Source organism: Idiotropiscis lumnitzeri, chromosome 13 (genome assembly GCF_059441095.1).
Source record: "Idiotropiscis lumnitzeri isolate Australia: NSW breed Sydney's pygmy pipehorse chromosome 13, RoL_Ilum_1.0, whole genome shotgun sequence".
Lineage (NCBI taxonomy): Eukaryota > Metazoa > Chordata > Actinopteri > Syngnathiformes > Syngnathidae > Idiotropiscis > Idiotropiscis lumnitzeri.
Genome location: NC_142403.1, coordinates 1,427,872 through 1,455,092, shown reverse-complemented (window position 1 = coordinate 1,455,092; position 27,221 = coordinate 1,427,872). Strand labels below are relative to the sequence as shown.

The window sequence follows — 27,221 nt, the reverse complement described above, 5'->3', positions numbered from 1 at the left end:
ATGCCTTTGCTCAGGTCAGCACGAGCCACCCTGTACTGGGCTTTGTCGCCTGACCTGAAGGCAGCGTCACGGGCCTTGAGGAGAGCGCGAACCCTGCTGGACATCCAGGGCTTCGCATTTGGGAAGGTCCGTATAGTTGGATGCTAGCGTCGGGGACGTCTGCGTGCAGCCAGGTTTCCGTGACGACGATCACACTGCTATCGCGCACATAGCGGTTTCCCAGGATTTGTAATCCCAGGTCGTCGATTTTGTGGACCACGGATCTGGCGTTGGTGAGGTGCAGACTCGGTAGTGGTTGCCTATGGGGCTGCCGTCGCAGCCGTTGCAAGACACCGGACCTGCAGCCTCGCTTCTGCTTACTCTCTCTGCGTCGCCTGCGCCGCCTCCCGGTCCCGATAACCAGCCACGGTGAGCCGGGCAGCCTCGCCAGTTCGTTCGGAATTTTGCGATTATAGCAAAATTCCTCTGTGATGGTTATTTCGCATCGATATCCAATGTTCACGATGTCCTGGCGGGTATATCGATGTTGTGCCTCAGTTGATGCCAATAAGAGCAAGCAAACACTAATAAAAAGTAATAAGGAGCACTGTGAGGGGGAGCTGTTAGCCGCCGCGTCCATGCGCGCCGCCATCTTGGAAAGGAAAGAAAGGAAGGAGGTCATGCACAAGAAATGTCAATCACAAAAAAAAAGACAAATATTATAAAGTTCATTCAGATGTGTTCATGATGAATCAATGTCCAAAGTTCGTGCTCATAATCCCAAATTTTCACTGCTCATCTGCTCCCTGCAGAAGGCAGACTTTAGTAATTGGCCGATCCAAAACACTTGACTTAGTTTTAATCCTTACTGTACGCACCAGTCCACTCTTGTCCGAAATCATATCTAAAACTCTTCCAGTAATCCATGAATTTCGCGGCGCCATCACATCCACAATCATTACGACATCTCCAGGTACAAAATTCCTTTGAGCACGATTCCATTTCTGACGTTCTTGCAGTCTTGGAAGGTACTCCTTCAACCATCGCCTCCAAAAGAGGTCCGACATATATTGTACTTGTTTCCAACAGCGACCACGGTCAAAAACTACGCGTAGCTTTCTCTTCTTTGGGTGATACACTCCATGATGTGGTATATACCACAATCTTCCATCAGAACGTGCCAACTGTTCAGGCGGAACTCTCTCAGCATATCCATTATTCAGCATCCCAGCCATGAATGTGACATAGTCCAAGCGAAAGACTGGATCTTTAGAAACGCGTTTTTTGAGACTCAATGCACGTTGTTCTGCAACAGTCTTATTATATGGCATCTTGAGGTAACCTTGCCTGATTGGCAAACTAATACTGTAGTGCCCATCAACCATCTTGATTGAATCAGAGACTGATTTCATAAAATGTTCATCCTCCTTTGATAATGCATTATGTTCATCTTGTAAAGTTTCAGGAAAATCAACCCTAAACTGTTTCTCCCAAAGCTCATCCAATCTTGCAACTGAAATGTGGTTTACTGTAGCGTGAGATTGCAGACGATGTTCCTGTTGAAAATCTCTGAGTGGACCATTCACAGTCCAACCAAGGATGGTCTTGATGGCATAAGGACCCCCATCCACTGCACGAATTACCTCTCAGGGTTCCAATGCCTGAGGTATGTTGGTGCCAATCAGGAGGTCCACATCTGCCTCTACCTCTGGTATCTGTATATGCCTCAGATGAGGCCAGCGTTGGAGGTCTTTTGTCCGTGGAATATTTCCCAGGTGAACAGGCATATTCCTTTGTGTGTAAACCTTGGGCAAGTCACAAAAGTTGTTGGATTCCATACCAGCCACTTCCAAGTCAGATAACATGTAGCTGTCCACAACTCTTTCTTGCCCCATTGTTTTGAGAAGAATCCCAAGCTTTCTTCCTGTGAGATTGAGTTGTTTCATGAGTGTTTCGGTGCAAAATGAGGCAGTGCTTCCCGGATCCAAAAACGCATAAATTATCAAAGTTTTGTTACCTTTTTTGGATTTCACTTGGACAGGTAGTATTGATAACACACAGTCCTGTTTACCGGCCCCAGTCAAGCCACTGGACTGAATTGACACCACAGCACCTCTGACACTTTCTGAATCCACATTGGCCTGTGTTGAACTTATTTGCTTAGTTTGGGAATAAATATGCAACAACGTAGGGTGCTTCTTATTGCATACTCGACACACCAAACGTCCTTTGCATTCTCTGCTTCTGTGCCCAATGCACAAACAACCAAAGCACATTCCTTTTTCCTTCAAAAAAGACATCTTTTCGACTTGCGTCCTTTTATCCAATAGAAGGCAAACATCCAAAGAATGTCCAGCTCCACAAAACAAGCATGCCTTTACAGGTAAGTTCTTCTCCATTTTATTTACAGGCTCCATTTTTTTTACCACAGGTGCTATTGTAGTGGCAAAGCTACTCCCTTTAGCCTTTGTACCAGTCCGAAATGTCACAGGTTTAAACTCTCTTTTTCCTGTTGCAGGTAAATCTTGTATATCTCCAAAGAGAGGGTCACTTGCAATCTTAACTTGCTTCTCCACAAACTCCACAATGTCATGAAATGTGGCTCTGCGATGGTACGTTTCTTGCAGATGGCAGACCACACTTCTCCACTTATCTCTAAGCTTGTAAGGCAGTTTTTTAACCATAATTTGCATATTGGTGGGCACGTTTAGGTCACCTACAGAATTTCCCATTGAATTACAGCATTCACGAAGCAATAAACTGTAGGCCTGCAATGCCTTGAGATTTTCTCCCTTTATCAAAGGCCATGAAAGTACCTTGTCCATGTATGCAGAAGCTACTTTAAACGGATCTCCAAAATGTTCTTGTAGCAAAGCCTTCGCCTTAATGAATCCACGAGAAGGTGGCAGATGTTGACAGCTTCGGACCAGATCCAGGGACTGGCCTCTGGTATATTGCTCGAGGTAGTACAAACAGTCCTTGTGATTAGGAGTTCTTTCTTCGATGTTGTGTTCAAAGGCTCTTATGAAACTTAGGAATTGTAATGGATCTCCATCAAATATTTGCAAATCTCGTTTGGGTAACAGCAAAAGTGATTGTTGTTTGACAAGTGAAGATGTAATTTCATTTTGCTTCTCCAGTACTGTGAGCAAACGATCAGATGTACTATCGGTTGTTGGTGAAGCTTGGTCACACTGTATTGTTGGAATAGTTTCATGTTGTACACCTGATGGGAGTGATGACAGACCGGCCCCAGTTAAGACAGAATGAAGCTCAGGTTGAGGATACACTTTAGGTCTGACAGCAGCACATCCTGTTGAAATTATGTTAGTTGTCCCTGATGGCTGAGTAGTAGATGTAGGCACAAATGTAGCAGCATCCACTCTTAACTGTATGCCTTTATCACCTTTCAAATCAGAGTTAATTCCATTAAATTTTGTAGAAATGTGAGCGCCTTCTGAAGCCTTATACACATTCACTCGGGCCATAGACGCTGCTAATTCCATGTCCAAATCCAACGCCTCCATTTTTCTCCTGAGTTGTTCCTCTTGCTCTTGAATTGCATGTTTTTGTCTCAATAATTCCTGACGGGCGAGAAGAGCAGCAGTGTCGGCCTCTGCTCTTAAACGGGCTGAAGAGCTACTAGACGCAACCGATTTGCTCACAAGGGAACTGCGCCTTTTTTGCTTTTCACTACACACGTTAGAAACACTGTCACTTGGTCCAATGTCCAGAGCAGCACCATTAAGATTCATCATACATGCCTGGTCATACGAATTTCGTTGTGCAAATGGATCACATGTGGGTCCAACAGCGCCCTCTGTTGGAACTTGAATCAACTTTGGCAACTCTAAAAGCCATTTATTTGCCTCCTCCATAAAGACTGATTTATGCTCTACAACGCTGGTAAACCAAGCATTCTGCTTTTCTTGTTCTTCATCAGGAACCATGGCTATAACGGAATCATGAAGCTGACTTGCCTCATTGAATAAACTTGACACATTTTCAAGGCATGATCGAACCCTTTCAGCATTTTTCATTAGCTCTGTTATTTCCCTGACATTGCTTTTGATCATCTTTACCTTTGCTCTTCTTTATACGGCTCCTACACACAGTATATACGTATATACACAAATCCCCATGTATGTTCACACTTACATCACTTAACATATACAAGTGTAAGGAAACACTCCAAATGTCTGTCCATAGTACAGAGGGAAGTCTGTTCATGGTACAGAGGGAAAATAAATTGAAAAGCTGCAATGATAACAAAATTCAAGGGAAAAATGCACCAGGAGGTCAGCGGATCATCTTTAAGCTACCCCACAACAGTGCTCGTGAAACATGGGACGCAGCCCGTCAACGCGTATTTTGATTTCCTCTATCCGAAACCTCATGGATTCTAAGGCCGAATCGGCTACGAAACTACAAGAGAGAGAGATAAAAAAATGCTGCGATAATAAAAAAAATACTACAATGATAGAAATAGTGCAATGATAAAAAGTATTGCAATGATCACAATACTGCAATGATAAAAAATACAGATTGGTCAATATAAATACACCTTTGAATAAAAGTAGTGCAGTAGGGTGTGTTGAGTATTGCATCCTCGGAGTGCCCAATTGCACTAATGCCCGCACATTTGTAGAATCGACCCAATGTTCTTGTTAAACAGTCTGACAGCAGCAAAGGAGCGGTGAAATCTCTCCTTGGCCCAGCATGAGTGTAACAGTCACATACTGAGGGAGCTGTGGAGTGCTGTTAGAGTGCCCTGGAGGGGGTGGGCTGGGTCGTCCAGCATTTACGACAGTTTTACCATTATCCTCCTACCCCCCACTGAGTCCGCAGAGTCCAGGAAGCAGCCCAGGACAGAGCTGGCCTTCCTCACCAGTTTGTCCAGCCTCTTTTTGTACCAGCCTGCCGCCTGCCCAGCAGACCACTCCATAGAAAATGACCGATGCAACCACAGAGTCATAAAAGTAGTAAGTAACACCTGAGGAGTGCCCTCTAAACCCCAAAGGACCTCAGCCTCCTGAGTAGGAGGGGGCTGCTCTGACACTTCCTATAGAGAGCATCTGTGTTGTCGCTCCAGTCCAGTTTATTGTTCAGATAAACACCCAGGTCCTTGTAACTAGAGACTCGCTCAACGTCTGTTCCCTGGATATTCTAATGCCATCTGGACCCACTGCATTTCTCGCCTTCATCTTCCTCAGCTGATTCCTCACCTGAGATGTTGTGAGGAACAAGGCTGAGCAGGAGGAAGTGTTGATTGTCTGATGTGGCTGGGAACGGAAGATTATGGGGGGAGTGATGTGGCTGGGAACTGAAGATTGTTGGGGGAGAGGGTGTTGTTTGCAGCAGGTGGGGTTGGTGGCAGTGAGACTGAGCGGAGGCAGGCATCTGATCGAACCTATTGAAAAATAGGTTCAATTAATTTGCCCACTGGAGGTTCCCCCCCGTTTGGATCTTAAGTTGTCCATGGCGCTGCACTTTCCTCAGCTCCTCCTTGTTGCCTGACACAAAAGCCCTCTTCTTCTCCTTCAGGAGAGTATTATTAGAATTATTAGAAATCCCTTTATTGTCATTGTACTCAAGTGTGCAACGAGATTAGAGGGCTCCCCTCTCCAGTGCAATACAACAATAATACAGACAAATATATAAATTAGATAAATAAATAAGAGAGTGCAATGGAATTTAGTACTGAATAGTGTATATAAAAACACATCACAATGCTGTTCTGCATGGTAAGGGTGTTCTCGTGTGTGTGTGAGAGTTCAGAATGGAGATGGCTCTCGGAAAGAAACTGTTTCTCAGTCTATTGGTCCTCGATTTGATGCATCTGTTTAATGCCAGGATGAGGATGATCCTGGATTTATTGTTGGAGAAACACTTTCTGTCGTGGTGGGTATGGTGTTCTCCATGCAGAAATTAATATACCGTATTTTCGCGACCATAAGCCGCACTTTAAAGTCCCAAATTTCCCCCCCAAAAATAGTGGCGCCTTGTCATGCGACGCGCCTATTACATGTACTGAGCAACTCTCTCAGCCATTGAACCTGATCTCTTTGGAGTATTGCAGAGTGCATGTTAGCACACCCTGCTGTACAAGGTCTGAGACATCTATGCTTCGAATTGACTTGAGAAATACATTATGTGAACACGTTTTTGGGTGGGGTGCAAGAAAAAGCTGGACAAAGGGGCAGCTGTCCACAATGATGTGTATGCCTCCTTGGTGTTGGAATAGAAAAGAAAATGTGTCTGGTGTGGCAGGTGACATATTGTGTGAATAAAGGCTGAGATGAGGAAGGAGAGGCATGATTGAATTCAACAGAGATGAGGAGCTGTGCGTTTGGGTGCAGTGTTTGTAGCCTGCTCATAGTTGCAGTCAAGATGTCACAGGCTGAATTACTGTTAACAGAGGGGCAAACGTACACCTCCACCGCAATAACATGACTGAACTCCCGCAGAATGTAGTACGGCCTCATGCTCACAGCTAGCAACTCAATGTCCCTTCTGCAGAGCTGCTCTTTAATAATGATGTGCCCAGGGTTACACCATCTATCATTCACAAACACAGCCAGCCCTCCTCCTTTCCTCTTACCACTCTCCAGCATCCTGTCCGCACATAGGATTTGGAAGCTGTCCAATTCTATGATGGCCTCCGGCAATAGCTCTGTTAGCCTCAACTCCGTGAACATCAGCAAACTAGCCTCCTGGAAGACGTTAGCTCGTCCATCTTATTGGGAAGGGATCTAACATTGCCCATAATAACGGACAGGAGAACGGGGTCATCTCCTCCTTGCCTGGTGTTTAGCCCTCCGCACGACATCTACGTCTTTTCCTCCTCAGCTCGCGGGGGATTTTGGGTCTCACTCCAGGAGCCGGTGCAGGGTTAAGCATGGAGTGCAAACAGCTGATCGCGCATGAAAACAATGGATACGTAGATCCAAGTTACATCTCCAGACACGGTCGCGCAAAGATAGCCACCAGCAGCAGCAAAACTATACCAATTTGATGTTGATTGCGGCGATGAGGTAAAACAAAAAATAAAACAAGGTAAAAACACACGTGAAAGGCTCAACGGTGAGCCGGAGCTGCTGAAACATGCTGTCACATGAGCAGCGCCAAAAGCGCAATGCTGGATGTTTTCAAAGTGGAACTTTTCACCAAGCCAAGACAACAGGTGTGGTATCCGTCATTGACGCTCTCTCAGCACATGCCGCTCCGCAACACGCAAAGTTAAAAAAGATCATCTCCAGGATATGTCGATGAGGTGTTTATCTAAAATCGACACCAACATACACCTCAACTCTGATGGCTACAAGCGGTGGGGGACGTGAACGTACTCAACAGCACAGTGTCTGGATGGGAAGAAGCTGCTCTGCTCTAACCTTGTCGGTTTAGTGACCAAAAGCTAATTGCTACCTTAAGCAGTGCTGTTACTTTTAACACCACCTCAGCAGCAGGCTGGCTGTTACATCCATGCCTGCCTGTGAGCAGGTACCTGTCATCGGCCAAAATATAAAGAGTCGGTCATGAGTCAGTTCATGTGCACATTCGTGCTCTTGTTCACTCCTGTCTAAGTGGAAAAGCGAACAGTATGGTATTTTTTGGGAGGCGATCATATGAGCTAATATTTGATGTAAACGAATCCAAAATATTGCGCAGAACATTTATATATTTTCACACACTGAAGTGGAAACGAGTAGGAATTAGTGATGGGCATAACAGTTCTTTTAAGTGAACTGAAGCATTAGAATCAGTTCATCAAAAAGATTCGTTCAAAAGAATCGTTCACCAAACCGTTGCCCACCGATACCCCCCCCCTCTCCCCGTGCTGTGATAAAAAAAAATTCCCCACATAGATGTTCCTCTTATTAGAATTGGTGCGGTTGAATTTTCATTGCTATATCAAAAACTTTGCAGCCGTAATGTTTGAATGAGAATGGGAGTACAGCTTGTTCACTCACTGAACCGTTGGGGAACGAGAAATGACAACACGAATCGTTCACTTACTGAGTCCTTTGTGAACGGGAAGTGACGACACGAATTGTTCACTCACCGAATCGTTCGTGAACAGGAAGTGACGGCACGAATCGTTCACTCAGAGTCGTTCGTGAACCAGAAGTGACGACACGAATCGTTCACTCACAGAGTCCTTCATGAACGGGAAGTGACGACACGAATCGTTCACTCACAGAGTCCTTCGTGAACGGGAAGTGATGACACGAATCGTTCACTCTCCGAATCGTTCGTGAACGGGAAGTGACGACACGAATCATTCACTTACCGACTCCTTCGTGAACGGAAAGATACGACAGATCGCATTCTCCGACTGAGTTGGTGAAGGGCAGTACGTTCAGCCAAGACCCGCCCCCGGCTGACGCTGGCTGCGGGTGGTGATTGGTCGTTCACGAAGATTCACAAGTGAGTGACGGCTGAGTTCAAAATACCAGAGGAAAGATACTTAGATGAAAACTTTTTATACGCTCGTCTAAAGCCGATTTGACTACACTTCTGGTTGTTAAATTAGGTTTATTGAACACAAATAAACTTCATCATCCAGGCGCACACAGCTCATTTCAATAGCTCCACCTTCTCCACATCAAATGCGTCGCTCAGTGGGAATTTGCCCCCTGTCTATGCGTTGGCATTGATGTACTATAATCACGTCAGGCAAATCATTGTATTCTTGTTCGGTGAAAATGCGATATGGTATGATAATATGACAAATAATAACTTCCCAGCAAACAAAACAAAACAAAAAAAACAGAATAAAACACTCTGAAATAAGTTGTGCTGTACACGTACAACAAAATGTAAAACCAGCATAATTATAATTCTGATTATAATAATGGTGATTAAATACTATCAACAATACTCGCAGTAGACACTATTCCTATATATATAAACATTTGTTATTTTGGAGGACATAACACCCGGCCGTCACGCGCCTGGTAAGTTCTTGTTTTCACGCGTTACGAAGTGCAGGCTGTCAAATGTAGCGGAAGACTGCATGTCTGGTTGTTAACATTCTATTGCGCTGAATTAAAAACGAGAATTAAAAAAAACACTCGAGCAACAAACAAGTTTTGGAATAAAAGTGCAATTTAATGGTAAAAAGCATTTTGATGATAGTACCACATAATAGTTGCAGTAGACAGAGAGGATAATATTGCAGCGCACATTTGTGCTATTTAAAATGTATGGGAATAAATGTTTTCAAATGAAGATGTCCCCTATAACAACGTCATCTCCTAGCTGCTGCAGACCGGGGCGTCTCATCACGATCTGAGAGGGACTGTAAGTTTGTCATTCGCTCTTATTTGTTTTCATGCGCTTGCCGCTAGCTCCCGGTACTTGGATGGACTTAGCATTAGCCGTTAGCTTGCAGAAACGGATGCCAATGAAAGCTTGTCAATGAGTGCTCTTGGTGAGCGGTTCCTTCCTTGGCGAATCGTGAATCATTCACAACAAAACAGCCTTCACTGACTGAACTGATGTGCTGCTTGGAGTTCTCGTTCGCGTGAACCAGAATCGGCAGCGACACGTTCACTCACTGAATCGTTGGCGAACAGGAAATGACGTCACGGATTGCTTTGTGAACTCCAATTGCGTGGCAGTATGTTCAGTACATTTACATCTGACATTGGCTGCTGATTGGTTGTTCCTGAAAATTGACAACGTGCGCGTAGCTGAGATCAAATGAACTGAGAAAAGATCACTTCCTGAAGTGATTCGTTCACTCACGTTCACTGAAAAGATTTGTTCTTTTTGAACAAATCGTTCGCGAAAGACACTACACTAGTAGGAATCTGCATTTCAATTTCTGTGGTGGTTGGTCGCCATGTTGGACAACAGAACTTACAAACCGAGCAGTATTACATTGCTTGCCTCCCTGCTGTGACGTAGACAGCTCCAAAAAGGGGGGGGGGTGCCAATTTTTCATAAATCCCATCACAAAAAGCTCTTAAATCACTACAGAGTATTTTAGGCGGGTACATTTTAGTACTAGTGTAATTTTTACATGCATTACAGAGATATCAGTATTTCTTTCCTATGACATCTGTCAAGCTGTTCCAGAAAAAAATGTGGGGTGTTCTAAGACATGAGACGTGTGCCAAATTTAGGAGCCATGTTACATGGCAGCATGGGGTTGAGTTATGACCTACTGGACTCTGAGGAATTTCAGAGTCTAAAAATCACTCACCGCTGCTCAACTTATCTGTCCTGTGACAGAAGGCTTCTCACTCTTATGCTAACTCACCAACTGAGTAATTGGTAAGATGTGTAGTACTTTCTCAGTACTGATTCATGAAAAATATACATGACTGAATGATTGGATCATCACCAGGACATGTGTTGAAACTTTCATCTTGGCAGCTATAGCAGCAGCAAGTAACTGAAGGGTCTGTGTTCAAACAGGCATCGTGAGACTTTTTCTTTTCACTGTAACCAATCAACTGGATATTTTGCAAAGCGTCACAAGGCCACATACATTCAAATGGAGATTTCACTTGAAGATGGAAACAACTCATCACCCAACTTGGAATACAAGGGAGCTCACCAAGCATTTAGGGATCGGTGGAAAGAGACAGATGACACAATGTGTCGCCACAGCATGTCCTTTCACTTGCACCATACAATGAGAAGTGACTTCTTTGCCAGCTACCTGTACCTGTTGGAGAAAATTCCTCTCGGTAAGATGGTCCACCCAGCGCTCTGACCATATAGCAATTGAATAATCACATCGTCTATAGTTATCTTTTTATGACCACAAATTTAAATTTTGTTTTATAAAAGGACTCACAACAATTGCTTTACATATGCACATGAGATTATCATTCTTACCAATAAAATCAACATGTATTCACTTAAAGGCAAATTCATCTTTTGTACACTCAATTCAAAGGCATGCCAATTAATGATTATTGTATGAAAACTAACAGTTTTTATGGAATAATTTAGAACAGCAACATGCATACATAGCACATAAAGTACATCACCGAGATCAGGTGTGGGCAAACTACGGCCCATGCGCCAAATGAGGCCCTTTAAACGTTTTAATCCGGCCCGCCGAACTTGAAAAAAATTAAATTAATAAATCTTGTGAATGTTTTATTTTCTAAATGCTGTGATTTTTCAAATATATATATATATATATATATATATATATATATATATATATATATATATATATATGTGTATATATATATATTGTTGTAATTCTTTCGTTCACTGTCATTTAAAATTAAATGTATTTTTTTTCTCCGATGAGGCGAGGTTACCAAAACACTCCATCCATCTGCTCCTGGTCCGGCCCCTCTGTCAAATTTTAGAACCCATTGTGGCCCGTCAATCAAAAAGTTTGCCCATCCCTGACCTAGATCATGTAATTACCTGTTGACATGACCTGAATTTGTATTATGCTAGTATAATTTCTATCCCTAATTTGCACCCTTTCAAATGTTGCATTGCATTAATTTATTTATTTACTACTATATATCAAATATTACAGCTCCAGCTGTTGTGAAACGCGCTATACAAATAAAGTAGTCTATGTGTACTGTAATCAAATAAAGGTTAACTTGATATGAGAAACATTAATCGTATGCTAAAGAAGAAGTACTACTCATGTCTTATACACTAAACACCTCTCAAGAACAGAACACATTGGTTCAATTGTTGTTGTTTTTTAGCTCAAAATATTTAAATTTTTAGAAATGCAAATGCATTATAACCAACCTATTTTTTATACAGTTTAGACAACTGTGTTCTATTTGGAAGCTTATAGCTGCTTCTCAATATATGTGGATGACATTAGAAATAACATTGGAGATTGAATGTCACTCCCTCGACTCCACTCAGCAGATTTTTTTTTAGTGATACATTTCAACAATGTCCCAGAGTACGGGCATGTAATCGACTCTCTCTCTCTTGACCTTCCTCCTGTTGATGAAAAAAGGGAACGTGAAAAAAGGCCAGAAATACACTAATGGATTTGGTGTTTAGTTATTCTCTTAAATATTGTTAATGAGTAATTTAGTCCTTTTCTTTCTGCCTCTTCTTGGTGTCTTTAACATAGAGCTAGTATTGAAATACACAAGCACAGAAGTGTGGTGAATTCTGTCACAGGCAATGCCTGTAAAAGAAACATTTCCTGTTTGCGTTCTAGAGCGTATCGTAAATATTTATCGTCTCATCAATATTTGCACAACAGTACTGAGTTTTGAGATACTCATAATAATCGTTCTCAAAATGATATTTTAGTAAGAAATGTAAAAAAATTGGTGATGGGGGGGCGCGAATAGTTTTCTTCTTGGTAGTGGCGGGGGGGGGGGGGCGACAGGAAATAATTGAGAAGCACTGGCTTAGTGTCCGGCAAGTCCTTGCCAAATCACTTTGTAGGGACCCCCTGCGGATCTGCTTGGTACTGAGCAGACATGGTGATGTGGTCGGGCTGGATCTTGTCTGTCAGAATGTATTTCCCAGTGATCGCTGGGAAATACTGGCTGGACTCCAAAATCGCAGACACAGACAGATTTGGTGTTACCAACGGTATTTATTATTATAATTAGATATCAATATACAATCATGAACTATAGCGCGCCGACAACTATCGAACGAAAAACGCTGGTGGCCGATCGCACACCAGGAGAGCACACAAACTGTCGGCGGAACAAAACGCGCTTGCAAAAGTCAAGGAACAACAAAACATAAATTGCTTACCGACAAAGGGCAAGGAGTAATCAATTAGAAAAACGAGAACAGAAACGAGCAAAGCCTTAGCTGGTCAAAAAACGGGAGAACACATAAACGTCTACTGCGAAGTGCAGGGCGAGAGAACAATACAAATACGAAGCTTGGAATCATGAACTTGAGCGACGCTGGAAAATATTCAGACGCTGAGTAGTCAGCGTCGTTGGCTTATGTAGAGCGGTAATCATCGCATTAAGCAGAGTCAGGTGCGCAGCCGGTGAGCGCGCCTCTCAGCCATGACGACATGAGTCCGGAACAAGTGCTGGGGGAAACGCCCACTCAGCTGGGAAAACAAAACATAAACAAAGGCATGACAGAACGGATCATGACATTGTCCCTCAAAAGTTGATCAGTGGTCCACATTTGGCATAAACGCTACACTAGCGGGTCATTGGAATTGGAACGAATAAAATATTGATAATTTTGCCAGGCCTCACGTGTTTGCAAAGTTTCATGGGTATTCCATACTGTTTAGCACTTCAAAATAAGCGCTGTTTTATTGGCAAACTGTGTGAAGCCACGCCTACAACTTTTCACGAAAAATGACACATTTCATATTTTGACATGTTGAAGGCCTAAACTCCTAAACAACGCAGCAAATATGAGGTAGACCTGATTAACCTGCTCAGAGAAAAAAATCAAAGAGAATAACTTGTATTTGCTTTAACTCGTAAGTGGCGCTATCACCACGATAAAAAAAAAGTTTGTAGATGTCTTCAGGCCTGTATTATTTTAAATGTGAGAAATCTTGGTGAGAAATTATTGTGAAGTTAAAGTCAGAGCAGGTTTTGTTGTCAAAGCCATGTCAAACTTGACCGACTTTATTTGCAATTTAGCAATTTAGAAGCAGTTCCTTACAGAATAATCCGACCAACATGGACTCTGCGGACGCGGCGAGAGTTTACAGAGCTTTGGCCAGTCAAGGAGAGATGGTGGAACAGCAGTCGGCGGAACTCGCATGATCGGCCAGCTGTCCCACCGCCTTGAGACTCTCGACGCCCACCTTGGCAGCCCCCTGCCGCGGGCCGTCGGGACCCCCGAATCGACGGTCCTCGCGACCGGAGCCTCCCCAACCGCTCTTTACGGACGGGAGCCAAATTTACCGCATCCCCCTCGCTACGGAGGGGAGCCCGGCACATGCGCGCAATTTATTCACCAGTGCCGTCTGATTTTCGATCAGCAACCGCTTACCTGTGCTCACGACAGCGCCAAGGTGGCCTTCATGATGAGCCTGTTGACCGGCCAAGCCAGCGCCTGGGCCGTGGCCGTGAGCAATGCCCGTTCCGACCTTCGTTTCTCCTTTCCCGCGTTCCTGGAGGAATTCCAACGGGTGTTCCACCACCCGGTTCAGGGGAGGGCGGCGGGGGGGAAACTCCTCGACTGCACCCAGGGCAGCCGATCCGTGGCCGACTACTCGATCGCTTTCCGCATTTGCGCGGCGGAGAGCGGATTCAATGACTGTGCCTTACGAACTTTGTTCCGCCGCGGACTCAGTACGGTCCTGAAGGACGAGCTCGCCGTTCGCGAGGACGCCTCTTCCTTGGAGGAGCTCATCTCCCTGGCAATCCGCCTGGACAATCGCCTGCGAGAGAGGCGCCGGCAAAGGGGAGCGGAGCAGCCACGCACCGAGTCAACGCGTCAGCCGGTCGCTACCTTCCGCCCTGCCGACCAGCCGATGCAGCTGGGAGGGGGCCGGCTGGATTCGACGGAACGCCAAAGACGCCTGCGTTCAGGGGCCTGTTTCTACTGCGGCGCGTCTGGTCACCGCGTTTCCTCCTGCCCGGCACGTCCTCCACGCGGGTCCCCTCCAGCAACCCCCAACGAACTCTGTAAGTCGCCCGCCGTTCCACCCGAGCCTCCCTCCTCTCGCGAGGAGGTCGCCGACGATCCGCCTGCTGATCTTGGGGACATGGGGGCCGAGGGGGCTAAGAGACTTGAGCTGAGTGGAGAGGTAATCGGTCCGGGCGCCCGGATCCGCGTCCAGTGCTTAGTGGATTCCGGCGCCGACGACTGTTTTATTGACCCCGGGTTGGTCGCCAAGTTAGGCTGCGCGGTCGACACTCTCGCGAAGCCCAAGAAGGTTTGTGACCTCGACGGGCGGCTCCTGGCGGAGATCAGGCAGGTAACCCCACCACTCACGTTAAGAGTATTAGGCAACCATATAGAGAGGCGGGCGTTTTTTGTTATGCCTTCCAGAGCGGCGCCTATCATTCTGGGTCTACCCTGGCTACGGTGCCACCAGCCCATCATAGATTGGGACCGGTTGTCGATCGACAACTGGAGTCCCCATTGTCACGCACATTGCTTACGCCGTCCGTACAACTGCGCCATAGATTTAGTGCCCGGCGCGCCCCTCCCGTCGGCGCACCTATACAAGCTGTCTCAGCCGGAGCAAACGGCCATGAAGGAGTACATCTCCGAGTCCCTCGCGGCGGGGCTGATTAGGCCGTCCAAGTCTCCGGTAGGTTCGGGTTTCTTCTTTGTGCCGAAAAAGGATAAGACGTTACGTCCATGCGTAGACTACAAGGGGTTAAACGACATCACTGTCAAGAACCGGTATCCTCTTCCGCTGCTCGACTCCGCTTTCGCCCCGTTGCAATCCGCCACCGTATTCACCAAATTAGATCTGCGCAGTGCCTACCATCTAGTGCGCATTCGGGAGGGGGACGAGTGGAAGACCGCGTTCAAAACCCCCATAGGGCACTTCGAGTACCGGGTCATGCCTTTTGGGTTGACTAACGCTCCCGCCGTGTTCCAGAATTTAATTAGCGACGTGCTCCGCGACATGCTAAATATCTCGTGTTTTGTTTACCTCGACGATATCCTGATTTTCTCTCGCTCCATCGGGGAGCACCAGCAGCACGTCCGGGCCGTTCTGCAGCGCCTTCTCCAAAACCGCTTATACGTTAAAGCGGAGAAGTGCGAGTTTCACGCACACTCGGTCCAATTTTTGGGCTTCATAGTAGAGGAGGGGCAGCTTAAGGCCGATCCGGCCAAGATAAGCGCCGTGGTGGATTGGCTGACACCCACAAACCGCAAACAACTCCAGCGTTTTCTCAGGTTTGCTCATTTCTATCGACGTTTTATTCAGGACTACAGTCGCCGAGCGCTACCCCTTACGCGTCTCACATCCACCAAAACACGCTTTGCGTGGGATCGGGAGGCTGAGAATGCGTTTTCGGTCCTCAAGAAAGCCTTCACTAACCCGCCCGTTTTACACCATGCTAACTCCGATCTCCCCTTCATTGTTGAAGTGGACGCATCTGATTCGGGAGTGGGGGCGGTGCTGTCCCAGCGTTCCCCGGTCGACCAGAAGCTCCACCCCTGCGCCTTTTTCTCTCGCCGCCTCACCCCAGCCGAGGCCAACTATGATGTGGGGAACCGGGAGCTGCTAGCCGTCGTTCTCTGGCACTGGCTGGAGGGCGCAGCCCATCCGTTCACCGTGTACACCAACCACAAGAACCTGTCATACATACGATCCGTCAAAAGACTTAGCCCACGCCTGGCACGGTGGTCCCTGCTCCTCAGCCGCTACGACTATGTATTGACCTACCGACCCGGCTCCCAGAACGTCAAGTCCGATGCCCTTTCAAGAGTCCACGATCCCGTTGAGGAGGAACCGGAACCGGACAGCGTCATCCCAGACCACCGCCTGGTGGGATCCCTGCGCTGGGAGATTGAGCAGCGCATTCAGCGGGCACAGGAAGACGAGGGCGAACCGTCCGGGTGCCCAGCGGGCCGGTTGTTCGTGCCGGACCAGTTTCGCGCGGAGGTGCTAAAGTGGGGACACTCCTCCCGGGTGGCTTGTCACCCCGGAGTTCGTCGCACCCTCGGTCTCGTCGCCCAACGCTTCTGGTGGCCCGCGTTAGGGGCCGACGTCAAGGACTACGTCAAAGCCTGCCCCGCCTGCGCGACGAGCAAGGCGTCGCATCAGCCGCCGGCGGGGTTACTTCACCCGTTACCCATTCCTACCCGAGCTTGGTCACACATCGCCCTGGACATTGTGACCGGTCTGCCCGCCTCAAGGGGCAACTCTGTCATTCTCACTATCGTCGATCGTTTCTCCAAGTCTGCTCATTTTGTCGCCCTGCCGTAACTTCCATCCGCTCTTGAGACTGCTAAACTGCTTATGTTGCATGTGTTCAGGCTTCATGGGATTCCTGCCGACCTAGTGTCGGACCGAGGCCCGCAATTCGTCTCGCGGGTGTGGAAGCTGTTCTGCCGAGCGCTGGGGGCCACGTCAAGCCTGTCCTACGGATACCACCCCCAGTCGAACGGCCAGTCCGAGAGGGCCAACCAGGACCTAGAGGCCACACTTCGGTGCGTATGCGGCGACCGACCATCGTCATGGGCGGACCACTTGCCCTGGGTGGAATACGCCCACAATACTCTGGTGTCGTCGGCCACGGGACAGTCGCCCTTCATGGCGGCCTACGGCTACCAGCCCCCGCTCTTCCCGTCCCAGGAGGGGATGGTCGAGGTACCCTCCGTCCAGCTGCACCTCAAGCGCGCCCACCACGTCTGGCGGGAAGCCCGAGCGGCATTGTCCCGCACCGCCGAACGCAACCGGCAGATTGCTGATCGCCGTCGCCGACCGGCCCCGACCTACCACCCAGGCGACAAGGTATGGCTCTCAACCCGCGATCTCAATCTCGCAGGCTCCTCACGCAAGCTGGGTCCACGCTTCCTGGGGCCGTTCGAGGTCGACTCCGTCGTCAACCCGGTGGCGGTCAAGCTCAATCTCCCCGCAACCATGAAGGTCCACCCCGTCTTCCACGTGTCCCTCCTCAAACCCGTTTCCTCATGCCCACTGCTTCCTCCATCCGCCCCACCTCCACCGCCGAGGATCATCGAGGGAGGTCCAGTGTACACGGTGCGGGAGATTCTGGACTCCAGGCGCAGGGGCAGGGGTGGGGAATACCTGGTCGACTGGGAAGGCTACGGACCGGAAGAGCGCCAATGGATCCCCCGCTCTTGGGTTATGGACCCCACTATCATTAAAGACTTTCATAACAGTCACCCGGGCAAGCCCGGTAGTCCGCCAGGAGGCGTCCGTTAAGGGGGGGTACTGTCATGATCCGTTCCTGTCATGCCACGTGTTTTGTTTGTTTATGTTCTCAGCTGGCCCGTGGGCGTGCCTCCCGGCTTTCTCGTCATGCCATGTTTTCACGGCCGGAGAGACACGCCCACCGGCCACACAGCTGTGTCACGTTAGCCATGATTATTCCGTGTATTTAAGCCTCCGACGCTGACCCCTCAGCGTCGGATTATTCCTTCCACTTGCTCACGCTACGTACCCCGTCTGTGTTTGTATTGATTCCTCGTTTCTCGACTCCCGATTGTTATGACCCTAGCTTCGCCCATTGACTTCGCCTCACGCCTTGTACTTGTCGGATTCCTTCGCTCGGTCCATTGGCTCCCCCCTTGCCCTTCTGCGGCAAGCGATTTCGGTTATTGTTCTTTTCCTTGCATTTGCAAGCGCTTTTCGTTCCGTTGTTGTTTTTCTTCCTGGAGTGGCTTTTCCCTCCAGCGCTTTATGTTGTACCTTGTCGGCTGCCCGCCCCTTTTTTATTTGTGTTTTAATAAACTTTCTGTTAAGCACCCCATCTCCCGTGTCCGCGCTTAAAGAGATCCATCATCACTGCTTCCCCAGCCCCTGCTGGAGAAGCAGTTCCTTACAAGCATATAGCTCCAAGAAACGTTTTGGTAGGTCTTGGCTTTGTACATATTCCATCAAATTTTCGAAAAGCTCAGTGAAACATACAGCGGCTGCTTCTTTAAAAATTTCTAGGGGGCACAAGCCTGACATTTTTTAAAAATTGGACAAGAAACTAATAAAATATTAATGATTTTGCCAGGCCTGATGTGTTTGCAAAGTTTCATGAGTTTTCTTTAATGTTTAGAACTTGAAAATTAGTGTTGTTTTATTGTTTATATGGCTGTGCAAAGCCACTCCCACAGCTTTTCACGAAAAATTACAAATGTCATATTTTGACATCTTAAAGGCCTAAACTGTGGCGGTCCGGTGACCCGAATGGAGGGAAAACAGGACCCAAAAGCAAGCGGGGAGAGGTGAGGAGGTTTTATTCGTATGATAGGAGGGGAAGCGACAAGTTCGGGAACCGGGGAAGGGGGGCTGGAGGAGGAGCGGCGGGAGCTGGGCGCGGGAAGCCGGCAGGCAGCGACGCAGCGGGAGCGGCGAGCGGGAGGCAGACAGGCGCTGTGGCGGGAGGAGCGCGGGCGAGGAGATCGGCGTGGCGGGGAAGACGCCGACGAGGAGGCGGGAGCGGAGAACGGCAGGCAGGCAGGATAGGGGCGGCCAAGGTGCCGGCGGCGGTCAGGAACTCGACGGGAGGCAGCAGAGGCACGGGCTCGGACGGGCGCTGGGCGGCTGGAGGGAGAACGAGGACATTCAAGGGTTGAAGACGAACGCATGTCACGGCAACCAGGCGAGAGCAAGGTGAACGACGACATGAACCAGGTACCACGGTTGGTCACGGGATAATCCGACGTCTGGCTCCTGGCAGCGCTGAGCTTTAACCCCGCGGTGATTGCCGTTGATGAGCTGCAGGTGCGCAGGAGCCGACACCCTCTCAAGCCTGAGGCGTGCCTGGCTGGAAACTGCCGGAGACCTGAAACAACAATAACTTCGCCAGGCCCCCCAAACCCGAACCCCCACACTAAACATATCTGTGAAAATATGAGGTAGATCTTGTTTATTTGCTCAGAGAAAAACATCAACAAAAATAACTTGTATTTTCTTTAACCAGTAGGTGGCGCTACCACTACGATGAAAAATAAATTTGTAGATGTCTGCAGGACTATCATCAAATATGAAAACTTTCGTGAGGATTGGATCATCATGACTCCGTGTTACAGCACCTTTTATTATCACAGTGAATAATCAGAATTTTCGGCACCGTAATGGCCACAACCTTCGCTGAAACGTCACAAAATTCGGCATAGAGAAATAGCAACTTCTTGAGGCTGTTCTGACATCTTCCTGGTCCATGTTTCCTTTGAAGCGGAACATGCCAGGAAACCTGATGTCATCATTGCAGCATGTGACATACCGGACCAATCAGGAGAATGCGAATGTCGACGTTCACGCGGCACGTGTTGCAGAAATGGTGCAGACGTGCTGCGCAGCGCAACACGTCGGTCACGTGATGCAATACGGCAGTTGTCGACCGTGCTGACGCTGGAGTATAGAGAAGGTTGCGCGCACGCATTCGTGTGTGTGTGTGGGGGGGGCGTGTGTGTGCAGGTGTAAATGAAGGAATCAGGATGTAAATGTGATGTCACCGTAGCCATGTTGCCCAGTCTTTATTGACAGAGCCACTCCGTCACAAGGATGAACAAAGAAACGACATTACCAGTGTTGCAAGTTACTTCCAAAAGTAATATATTACATATTATACATTATTGTCTCCAAAGAGTAATGAGTCAAGTTGAAGTTACTTTTAAGGGACATTTGCGACTATTGCTTCACTTTGTAGCTTACCCAGTAAGTGAGGAGGTAATATTTGATTCAATTTGTGTTCAGGAAATTTGAAATCCTGAAATTCGTAACGCGTTACCAGACTCAGCAACTGTAATAATATTACAAAAAAAATGAGAGTAACTTGTGATATTTCTTCGTTAGTGCCAAGTACTTTTGTAATGCGTTTCCCCAAACACTGCCTTTTACATAGTACATTATGTTGTTCTTACACGCGCCTCCATCTTTGAGAGCTCCGTACAAACCTTCCACCAGCTGTTTCGTTAAAGATTTGTAGAGGGCGCAACTCAGCCATTTTTTTTTAACTTCACAATGAAATTACAAAATGATGATTATTTGACCAAGCATGATATGTGTAACCAGTGTCATATATTTTTACAAATGATCCAAAACCAACAGAATTGTGTGATAAATGGATGCGTTTTTTACTTTGCTCGGTTCAAGTCAAATGAAATGTACAAAATAATGTTTTAGCAATACAAAATGTACTTTTTCTGAAAGATGATGACACTTATGATTTTAAATGAGGTATTTTCAATATTAAGGTCACGGTGATAAATTAATCTCGGATTTTTTTAGCCTGCTCACACACTAGCTTAACGACCTACACCAAAGGTATTCAATTAAAAGTCACAGAGGTTCACGACTAAAATTTCTTCCAATTAAAAGGTCCGGACCAAAGTCCAACTTCCCTTAATGTCTAGCCTATGTTCATATTTTTATCTGGTTTCAATATTTTGTCATTTTCGACAGAGTGCACTTATATACTAAATATTTAGCAATGTTCCCATTAAACACCTTTGCCAGTCAAACAAATAGAAGGCGTTCATTTCACATTCAAGTAAATGTGGCTCCAGGAACTTAAGGGTGCCACTTCCAGAAAAAAACAGTAAAATATCTCCTGAAGAAATATATCAAGTGCTAAGCATTGAGTTAACATCGTTTACCTTTTTTTTCTTAAATCAAAGAGTTATCAGCCTAAAAAAAAACCGGAAAGCCTAATTATCCAAGTAAAACAGGTCAACATGTTCAGTACACAATGTGCACATAGCTAAAGATAGAGCTCCTCCAGTTACAGTGGAGCGCACAGGATTCAAACGCCTCATGAACGTAGCCGACAAGGGGTACAAAAATATTTGTCGCAAACAGACTTCCCAATATGGACATCGGGACGGGAGCGGAGACATGTCGAGCATTTTGCATCCACATCCGACTTGTGGTCGAGTCGCAACATGGATCCCTGTTTGAGCCTGAATGTGCAGTACATAGACGACAAGTGGCGACCGCGCACCAGAGTACACGAGAAGGCACATTTTCCTGATGAAGCACACTTGTTTATTTGGCATTGGCATTCCATTGACATTTTATTGAGCATTTTGTTTACAGGCGATTAGCTCCTTTGCACATGGCATTATTTATATTGTTTACAAGATACCTTTACACAAATCTATTCCTTTGCAAATGGCATTGCAGCATCTTGGCACAATATATTTGCAGAAAAAGATTTTGTGAGAGGTACCCTTTTTCTCCTGTTCTTTGTGACATTGGTCAAGTCATGCAAAGCAAGCTATTTTGAATGTTTATTCAAATGATTTTTGTACTTTTATTTTTCATTGAAAATAATGTGTACCAGTTGGTCAATAAAAAAAGCAGTTAATATGCATTTCCTGCATTTATTTTGATTTTGGTCCTCAGGGAGAATTTATCGCGCATTTATCGTGATCGAGGTAAAATTGCCCAATTTATCGCAATATTGATTTTAGGTCATATCGCCCAGCCCTACGCTGGGCTGTAAACGAAAATGTAAAAATCTGTTAACTGCACTCAAAGTTCGATGTTTTTGCGTACGCTCACCTCAAACTTCAGCGGATAACTTTGCAAAAAGGGCGGTGCTTTGTTTCGTAGTGGCGCTTCGCAATGTTGCAACGTTTCGGAGCAGATCATGCACACTGGTTTTGAATCGGCTGCAGCCAGAACAAAACAAAATTTCTCCGTCCATTCATTTCAAACAACACGCATCGACCTTGCTTACTTTTTAGCAAGGCATACTGTCAGCAGCACTCTCTTCCGGTCTGCTGCGCAATTGGCAGTGGGTCGTAAACAAAAGATTTAATTGGCTCAAATCAGTGACGCCTTTTCCGTATTAACTTGAATTTCAGCGTTAACGTTTGCGAATGCGCCCTGAAAAAAAATCATCATAGATTGGTCATGGGTCCGGTCCGAACCATCTGTCGGTCCGGATCCGGACCGCGGTCCGCCATTTGGTGATGGCTGAGCTACACATTCACCCAGGGGTGGGTACATTGTGATCCAGCTTGTTTTAAGATCTGCATGTTTTTTTCTTTCAGTCTTTGGAATGGGTGGAGTCTCCAGCGCACACCTGATGGTCATTATCGTTAGTTAGCTTCTTAAGCGCTGGAGACAGTAGAGCTAGTTGCCGGAAAATTGTGTCCAGTTGCCATCTCCCAGTTTGCATCACAAATTTTCTTGTGTTACGCCGATAGTAGTGATGGGCAAATGAAGCTTTTATGAAGCGCTGAACCATTTGAAGCAATCGGTTCAAAATGGTTTGAAGCTTCAAAGCTTCAGTGATGATGACATCTAGTGGCAATAAACTAGAACTGCAGTCATATACTATAGAGTAGTGATGGGTAGATGATGCATCCTGTATCGTTTCGACACAGTGACACAATGTATTGACACTGTGTTGACACTGTGTTGCTGAATACCGACACCTGGTGGACTTGCAGGAAACATTTGACAGGGTCATCTGACACTGATCTGTCAAACTAATTTTATCCAATTCCATTGATTAGCGGCGTGATGTGTTTTTATATATCCTATTTCGTATTACTTTCCATCGCACTAATTATTCTCTTATCTAATTCATATATTTAACTGAATTATTGTTGTATTGCACTGGAGAGGGGAGCTCTCTAATCTCGTTGCACACTTGAGTACAATGACAAAGGGATTTCTGATTCTGATTAGGCATTTGCTTTCACATTATTTTTACATACACGCAATTTCATAAAAAAAATCTTTGATATTCGAGACGCAGTTGATAAATTAAGAGAACATCTGTCTGAATGCCCAAGTAAAAGTGTTGTGAATGACAATGGACTCATTGTAATTAAAGATTTTCATTCCAAAAAATTAGTTTCTCCAAGCGTTTTGTTATTCAGTCTATTTCTTTTTTTTAGGCAATTTCCCCCGCCTTTGAGAAGATCCTCTCACAAGGCACTGAAGAGGCCGGTGTGCACAACGCCTGTGTGGCTAATATAAATAGGTGAGGGAACGTTGCCTCCATGGACTTCCAGTATAAGAGCGGGTCTTCCGTACGTGCAACGTGTCCTGCTGACATATAGCGCTGCACCTCTGAGTGCGCATCAACAGTGACGTCTTCCATCTTGCGGATCTTTAACGCAAAGTAACGCGCCAATAACTCGATGCTTGTTTTGAGCGTCCATCCTGTTGACAGATGCGCTTCCTTATGAACAGTTTGGCGCGCGACCGCTGTGTCGACACGATTCTGGTAGTGGTCACGTGACTTTCTCAAAGCAGTACGCGCACCGACACGGGGTTTGCCCTGGAAGCTCGGCGCGCGCATCGACGCCTCGGTGTCGTTGGACCCATCACTACTATAGAGCACAGGTGTCAAACTCAAGGCCCGGGGGCCAGATCTGGCCCGCAACCTCATTTTATGTGGCCCGCAAAGGGCAAATCATCTGCATCAACTTCCTGTTTCTAGCATATTTTCTTCACTTTTAACAACATTGAGATATGAGATATTGCCATTTATTTGTTACCAATCCTCCCCTTTTAAAATAAATTGAAAATTTGTTGAACAATTACTTACTAGCTTCTGATTTCAAAACTGGCTTTCCAATCAATTTGTTGAGTGCAAGTGATAACGTAAAGTGATCATACATTTATATGGGTTCACAGTCATAACGGCCCTCTGAGGAAAACCACAACAACGATGTGGCCCGTCCTCAAAAATGAGTTTGACACCCCTGCTAAAGAGGCTTTTAGGCAGTAAAACATTAGTATCTATACACACACGGAAACAATAATTGAGTATTGTTAAGGATGCTTCTATCAAAACAAGCCTGAACAAATGAATCAACCAGCCAAGATTGTCTTTGATCACGCGTGGAGCAACCCCCTGCAGTCAGAGGAGAAGCTGGAGCTTCCTGCTCCCCGCATGGCTTTTATTTGCATCATAGCATAAGCAATTTGAATATGCAATTCATACAGAATGGAAAACTTGACATTTGACTCCATCACACTCGCCCACACTCTTCCTGCCTATTCTAACGGTTTCAGCTTACAAGACACCTTTTGGTTCACACTTCTGCTTATTCTAACCGCAAAAGGGAGCATGTTCACTTTGAACTTCATTTGACCTGTGTAGTGTATTTTCACAAGGTTTAACATATACAACTTATTTTATGGCCATGACGATATTGTTACTTTGGGAATACCAAGCCTTGTGTTGGACCTCCCTAATACATAAGTTGCAGCCTTGAGAGGCATCGGGCCTCAACATTATTTACGAAGGGTCAGGGATTTGAACAGGGGTCATCAACGTCCCAAGGAAGGTGTTTACAGAAAAGGGATCTGGCGTCGAGGAGTCGCATCTGCAAGGGGGCCCGTACCTGGCACCCATAGGAGGCTGTCGAAAAGTTCAGTTAAAGGCCAGCAGGATAAGAATGCACATGCAATAAGGGAGAATTGGATATTAACGAAATTTACCACACCTGTAAGCATAGTTGTAGTTTGAAACTTGATAAAAAGACAAAACTTAAATTTCTCTAACACATACCTAGTTCTTTATACTAAAAACTATGTTTTTGTGTATTGTGGCAGTTTTTGAGTCACTATAAAATCCCATACCTTGTTTAATGTCCAGCTAAGTAATGTGAATGTCATTTCATTATTTTTTTCCTTGACGTCTTAACAAAACAAAAGTGTGAAACAATGTTACGCTAAGAAACCACGACTCATATGTTCACACACTAAAGGATACAAATTTCTACATACATAAATTAACAAAAACAATGGCACAAGAAAAGTATATGAATTTCAAAAATGTTTATTTAAAAATATTACTTTTTCCACAGTCTTTGGATATAGCCTTTTTTTTTTTTAACTGACAACTTCACGTTTTGAGAAAAATGCGCCCACATGGCACAGATGCGTGTTGTGTTTTTCAAACTTCAAATGAGGATGCAGCGAGGTCCAATACTGCTGGTTTTATTGACGTTCCTTTTACTCGACATTCACTGAACTATTTTTTTTTTATTACAAATCCAGTCTAATGGGCTTCACAACAGGTCTGCCCGACCTCGTTCCGGGAACGCTGGATTGTGGGCTGGCCATGGGTGCGGGAGGGCTGAAACTGGAGTGGGTACAGCTGCTGGGGCAATGCTAGCCTCACCCATTGGAATCAAGTGATGGCGGTGTCTGCGCACAGTCCCACAAGGCACATCGACCATGTAGGATCATGGTGTTGTATGCTCGCCAACCACAGTCCCCGTGATCTTTGAGTCAGTCACCCACACCTCTTGTTCAGGTGCAAGCTTGTCAAGAACATGCACCCTGTGGCGCCTGTTAAAGTGATTCTGTTCCGCCAGTCGCATCTCCTTCTCCTTCCAGTTGACAATCGCGGCGTGAGGAAGAGACAGGTTCAGCAGTAATGGGAGAGTAGGGACAGTGGTCCTGAGTCTACGTCCCATCAGCAGCTCCGCCGGGCTGTATCCGTTTTGGAGAGGAGTGGATCGATAAGCCAGCAAAACAAGATAGGGATTCTCAGTCTTCTTGAGGAGGCCTTTACCAGTCTGAACAGCGCACTCAGCCTCACCGTTGCTTTGTGGAAATTTGGGACTGCTCGTGACGTGCTTAAATCCATAGCTTACAGCAAAGGTGGAGAAGCCATGCACAGCAAACTGGGGCCCATTGTCCGTTATCAAAGTCTCAGGCACTCCATGACGGGCAAACATGGTTTTTAGATGCACAGTGATGTCAGCAGACTTTGTGATGGAAAGGTTTGCTACTTCCACCTACCTGGAATAGTAGTCAACGACCACCAAGTACAATTTCCCGACCAAAGTGAAGAGGTCCGTCCCGAGCTTTTGCCAAGGTCTCGCTGGGAGTTCTGAGGGCATGAGTGGTTCAATGTGATTTTTGCGCTCTTTAATGCACGTTCTACATTTTTAGACTAGCTCGTTGAGTTGTTGACTTTGTCTTGCGTGCTTGACACTTTGTCTTGCGCGCTCCCGGCACTTCACTACTCCCTGGTGACCCTCATGTAGCTTAGCAAGGGGACGTCGTTCCGCATCATTGACGGACTTACTAGCCTGGTCCCCTTTAACAGGAGACCATCGTGGATGATAAGAAAGGCACGTTCTGCCCAGTACAGCTTCAGGACACCGCTACAGGAATTGTTGTCAGTCCAGCCCTCCTGGCACTGTTTCATGACAGCAGAGCACACACTGTCAGCTTTAAGGTTCTCTCTGGGAATGTCCATGTAGGTGGCGCACACTGGAAGATTGTCAATGATGCTGTCTACATAGATATTTGTGCTCTCCATGAGCTCGTTGTCTGCGCGTGTTGTTTCTGCATGCAATGGCGGACGTGATAGTGTCAGCTGTCCACAGGTTCTTTCCAGCAACATGAGACATTGTGTATGAGTATCCCATGAGCCTCATCCTGAAGTGCTGTATGCGTGGTGGGAGAGTGTCCAAGGCTTGAGCACCTAGGAGACTCAGCAGAGGCTTGTGATCGGTCTCCAATCCAAAGTGATGTCCTAACAGGAAATTTCTAAAGCGTTCACATGCCCAAGTGAGTGCAAGGGCCTCCTTTTCGACCTGTGCGTACCTCTGTTCCACAGCTGTGAGAGAACGCGATGCGTAGGCGACAGGTCTCCATTCATCGCTCCACTTTTGCAGAAGCACTGCTCCCAACCCAGACGCGTCCG

The 27,221-nt window shown here is 46.4% G+C and overlaps 1 protein-coding gene across 1 annotated transcript in view; it reads left to right on the top strand.

Annotated features, from left to right (window-relative positions):
• Window positions 1-10,483: 10,483 nt before the first annotated feature.
• ntmt2 (N-terminal Xaa-Pro-Lys N-methyltransferase) overlaps window positions 10,484-27,221 on the top strand; it is a 47,143-nt gene continuing 30,405 nt past the window's right edge. The window contains exon 1 of the mRNA XM_088314086.1: window positions 10,484-10,679. Within this exon, the coding sequence (XP_088170212.1) occupies window positions 10,484-10,679 (196 nt within the window). The remainder of the gene's footprint in view (window positions 10,680-27,221) is intronic.